General features: G+C 43.3%; 2 protein-coding genes across 2 annotated transcripts in view; one reads left to right on the top strand and one right to left on the bottom strand.

Annotated features, from left to right (window-relative positions):
* Positions 1-2,017: 2,017 nt before the first annotated feature.
* Positions 2,018-2,641, bottom strand: LOC311055004 (D-aminoacyl-tRNA deacylase 1-like; the record flags this gene model as incomplete). The annotated part of the gene is made up of 1 exon (XM_084071066.1): positions 2,018-2,641. One exon carries the CDS (start codon positions 2,639-2,641, stop codon positions 2,018-2,020), a length of 624 nt encoding a protein of 207 aa, XP_083927192.1.
* Positions 2,642-5,072: 2,431 nt separating this feature from the next.
* Positions 5,073-5,352, top strand: part of gcgrb (glucagon receptor b) — a 52,015-nt gene continuing 51,735 nt past the window's right edge. Inside the window, exon 1 of the mRNA XM_084078487.1 lies at positions 5,073-5,321. The gene's annotated coding sequence lies outside the window, so the exon portion shown is untranslated. The remainder of the gene's footprint in view (positions 5,322-5,352) is intronic.

Raw genomic sequence — 5,352 nt, 5'->3', positions numbered from 1 at the left:
CCCCCTTTCTGTGTTGCCTTGAACTGGAGGATTGATTGTGGGTTTAACATTGCAAATTACACTGTGATGACTCATCATGGTGTAATTTGCAATGTTAATATATATTAATGACATAGTTAAATATTGAAAAGGGGTGGATTTCCCCTTTAAAGCCTTGTTCCAGTAAAAAATAAAAATAAGTTGTTGGACATTTATTATATAATTAGTTAAGTTAACTTGAAACGGGTGACCATTTCAGAGGGTGTTAATAGAGTCGCAAACAAAATATAGGATTTCACAATTATCTAATTGTATCTCTGCAATTTGGACAAGTCCAATGGATTCCCAGGCCCCAAAAACATGGGGTTAGACACAAAAAGTACTTGTCTAGGATAAATAATGAAGGAATTAAGCTATTTTAACGTTTTTTTGGCCATCTTGGACGCCATCTTGAAAATAACACCTTAAAAGTGGTCAAACTTTGGTAGACTTTTAGTATGTTATTCAGGACACCACATACTACAAAAAACTGTTGAGAAACCTTTTGTTCCAATTTTTTTTGGGTTAGGTGCTTTTTTTTTCATATATGCACCCGCCTATTTCACTGAACTTCCGGATCCAGTTTGCCTCCCATGCACGTCAATGGCGCCTGACTGGCCCCCGGACTGATTGTACCTTCTTCTATCATAGCCTTGGCTATGCCTGGCAATTAACTTGTCAGGCCGTACCAATGGGTCCAGGGAAGAGATAGGGGTGTTGGTTGGAGGGGTTTTGTTGGTTTGGGGTTTTGTTTGGTATTTCTTTAGTTGATTAGACACATGTTTTGACTTGTAATGGCATTGTATTTGCAATTAGTAATTGAGTGTCTGTAAATGTTGCTCTTGAAGGCAAGGTGTATTAGAGTTAGAGGGGGAATGTGACAGTGCCCTGTATTATGGAGGTGATGGTATAGTCCGGAGTTCATTTGTATTTATGTGTACCAGCTGAGGGAAATGAGCAGGTTTTTTTTTTGTATCTGTCGTCCTGGGGTTATGCTGTAGCCTTTGTGAGTGAAATATTTGTAAATGTGTTGGTTAATTCAGTAAATGGCACAACTCTGAAACCATCTTTGCCTGGCTTGTCATTCTACACCTCAATACTTTCCATTCTGTTTGTAAGGTCCTCCACCACCACAAAGCTTTACAGTACCTCTCTCTAGACAGACAGAAAAACACCAAGAGGTGGAAATGACATATGAAGTAAAGCAGTGGTTCTTGGGTCCGGGACCCCCAGAGGTCCCCCATATAAATTGATAGTTAGGAACCAAATGGACCCTTAGCCTACATGTCCGTAACTCAGAGAGAGTACACTCTCAGAGTTATGGGGTTCCGTGGCCTAATTGAATAAACTGGGCATCCTTGAAATTGAAATGTTTGAGAACCACTGAAGTAAAGTAATAGCTGTTCATGAGGGGGAATTATTTGCGGTTGAGTTCCCTGTGATTATAAGGCACAGTTTACAGCTGAGAAGAAAGTCATGAGATTAAATGCTGATTAGATGCCTCTTGCATTGGGCTGGCGTTGGGATCTCCATATTAGCCATGGGCTGTGCTGTGATGTTACGCATGTCCATATAAGGGCATTAACCAGGGGTTGACACAAAGGGCTGCCCTATTGCCCGTGACAGGTAATTTTTTTAGTTTTTTAGTAATTTTAGTTTTCTAGTTGCCAAAACGGACAAATGGGTTTGTTGCAGGTTTTTGCAGAAGTTCAGTTCAGGTGTCGGAGTTCCTTAGGTTCAAGAACATTCTCAGACGGCCCGGACGGTTGGCGTAACCGTCTGGGCACCTAGGCTGATAATCCAGCCTGACAGCGTGTCGCGGGTCGACCCCCGATCCTGACGACCTTTTCTGCCTGTCACCCCCCCATCTCTCTCCCCATTTCCTGTCAGCCTACTGTCCTGTCAAATAAAAGCCCAAAAATAAATGTTGGGGGAAAAAAAAGAACATCCTCCGGAAACATGGCTTCACGTCACATCATGCAACATGGTGTCTTACTGCCTACAGGGCTTTCTCTGATGACACGTTGCTGTCGGCACTGCTGCTGGCATTAGGGTCCTGTCTAGAGCATTGGGAGCCCTTCTCTCTGCTCGACTCAGAGGGGGCCTTAGCGCGCGTCTTCTCCTTTCTCTGTTGCTGCTTCTCCAGCTTGGACAGCTGTCTAGAGTCTGTGGGACCAGTGGGTGATGTCAACTCGATGGTAACGGGTCCGTCATTGTGAATGTGGACCTGCATGTAGGCTCCAAACTGCCCATCCTTAATGAGCTCTGGCTTGTAGACACTCCTCATGTTCTCCAGCATGCGGTTGTATAAGGGCTGGGCCAGCTCAGCGGGCATGGCCGAGTGGAAGTCTGGCTTGTTTCCCTTCAGGATACCCTGCAGGGTGAACTGGCTCACACACAGCACTTCAAACTCCCGGTCCATGACGCTCTTGGTCCACGCCTTGCCATTCTCATCCTCAAACACCCGCAGGTTGAGGATCTTATGAACTATGTAGTCAACATCTTTCTGGGTGTCCTCCACTGATATCCCCAGCAGTACACACAGTCCTCGTTCTATGGAACAAATCCGCTCCTCTCCCACTGTAACGCTCGCTTTAGTTACCCTCTGAATGATGGCTTTCATTGTTTTGCTTTGTTGGAGGAGTGTGATATGACATATATTTGCTACTTGTTGTCAACGCAATAACTCTGGGATTATCAGCCCAAATAAGGACTTGCCCTACATGGCACATATGCCCATAAATGGAAATACCTGTTGGTGTGCCCAGATCATGCCCAAATATGGACATGCCAAGATGTTTCACACACATTATCAGCACAAATATGTGCATGCTCAAATCGGCATGTCACTAACATGCCCATACGGATATCCAAGATGAGTGTCGGTCAAAGTTCACGTGTGTCTGTCTGTGCCGGGCGCACAGATGTGCTGCAGCGCAAATTGGCAAATATGCCTATAAATTGACTGGACATGCAACATCAGCGCAAATGGCATAGGGCAAATTCTAAGTTTTGTTTAGGCAAGAGAACAAACAATTGGCTTGAAATCAGTTTGTGACTTCCACTGGGGTTGGTCATCTTTAGTCCCAGACCCATCACTCCATCACTCCTGCTGCTGCACCTGATATCATGACAGAGAGGAGTGCTGTCCCACTGGAGAAATACAAAAGCAATTTTATACCTGTATTCCTCATCCAATTAGTTAGGCTTTCAATGTGTTCAATTAGTCATAGACAAAGAACACTTTTCACACTGTATTGTTTGATATAATTGATTCATTATGCCTTTGTTTCTAAGCCAAAATACAGTTCTCTGTGTAATACCAGTTGAGACCCACCTTGCTTTAAAAAAAATCACACCTGTGTGAAGGTAGCGGCGCCTTTGATACATTTTGTCATCAATAAGTGTTTATAATGTGTTTATAGCCACGTGTCACGTGAAGCTTGACCAATCACTTTGTTGACGTGTCTGACCAATCAGAACGTTGACGCAAAAGCCAGGTATAGAGGGCTAATATCCGCTCTATACCTAAAGGTATAGAGCGGCTAGCGCCGCTAAAAATCACACCCAGTGTGAAGTGGGCGGTGTGGTCACAGTGGTCATCACAGTGGGTGATTCACTTAAAAAAAAACAGAAATGTGTTTTTTTTTAAGTGCACAGTCCTATTTATAGGACTGCACATGTGTCATGTGTTTCACTAGCCAATCAAGGTCCTGAATAGAGTCAACCAGTTTACAATGGTGGCCAATCACGGTGCAGGGTTAGGGGGGTACAATGGTGGCACCGCCCAAAAAGCCATGCTAATGATGGACAAAATGTAAAACAAAGTTTTGAAATTCAACAGCAGATCATCTTTCCATGACCCAACTGGTGATGATGATGAACCCAGGTGCTGAAGCAATTATTTGAATTTGCAGCATGGTTCCACATCAGTGATGAGGAATAAGAGTGGTGAAAGACTCATAGTTAGTTAGTTAGTTAGTTAGTTAGTTAGCGAGTTAGTTAGTTAGTTAGTTAGTTAGCGAGTTAGTTAGTTAGTTAGTTAGTTAGTTAGTTAGTTAGTTAGTTAGTTAGCGAGTTAGTTAGTTAGTTAGTTAGTTAGTTAGTTAGTTTAAGGATGGCTACTTAGACAGAGACTAGACAAATATGAGAATAGGGACAAGGTCACAATGTGTCGTGTTGAGATGTGTGGTGACTTTGTAGATTGGCTAATTTTGGCGAAGAGATTTGGTGTAGAGGGAAGCACTACTGGCCCTCGTGTAGAGCCCTGGTTATATTGCTTGAACTAAATGTCTCTCAAGAGGCAGGTGTTATTAGCTATCGGACACTGCCTCTGCTGCAACTGTCAGTGTTTCTGTACTTAAACAAATTAATAACATTTGTGAATGTTACATGAAATATTTAGTAAGATCATTGGGTGTTCTGGTTTGAGAGCACGCACTTATGCACTCAATTAAACTGCTGGCATGTTCTGTTACATTTGTATTTCTGAGAAGAATTCATATACACTGTTTAACTTTTTTGATTCTGCACCCAGACTAATAGGTCTGGGATGTGTGTGTCTTTTAGCTGTTTATCAGCTTCTCCCATCAGAATAAATGTTTCATAACATTTCAAGTCTCTGAAAGATGAGATGAGGGCTTTCTCTTCCCCTCTCTTCTCTTCTCTTCTCTTCTCTTCTCTTCTCTTCTCTTCTCTTCTCTTCTCTTCTCTTCTCTTCTCTTCTCTTCTCTTCTCTTCTCTTCTCTTCTCTTCCCCTCTCTTCTCTTCTCTTCTCTTCTCTTCTCTTCTCTTCTCTTCTCTTCTCTCTATCTCTCTCTCTCTCTCTCTCTCTCTCTCTCTCTCTCTCCCCTCTCCTCTCCTCTCCTCATCTCTTCTCTCCCCCCCCCCCCCCCCCTCTCTCTCTCTCCTCTCCCTCCTAATCTTTCTCTCGCTTTTTGAATACTTTCTCTTGTACACTGCAACTCAACCACTTGACGTCATCAGAGAGTCGGGGGGAAATATCCAGTGAGCATTTAACTCACGCACGCTACAGAGCGCAGAAGGCAGTGGTTCAGCTCCAGTCACTATACTGTTCCTTGAGGGTCGTGCGCTCTGACGCGCGAAGATATTTTATTCCCCCTCAAATAAATGTTATAAATAAAAGGCAAAAGAGTCCATCCGAAGACTTGAACCAAGACAACTGCATAGAGAGACGTGAGTGACCTTGGACTTCGAGTCGGTTTTGAGTTAGATTTTTTTGTTTTTACAACTCAAAACTATTTACCAGGACTTTTCCGTGCAGGATTCGGCTACAGACAGTACTGCCCTGCCAAGCCAAAGAGCAGTAACTAC

This window comes from Gymnoscopelus microlampas (genome assembly GCF_963454915.1).
Source record: "Gymnoscopelus microlampas genome assembly, chromosome: 2".
NCBI lineage: Eukaryota > Metazoa > Chordata > Actinopteri > Myctophiformes > Myctophidae > Gymnoscopelus > Gymnoscopelus microlampas.
This window is presented reverse-complemented; position numbering and strand designations above follow the sequence as displayed.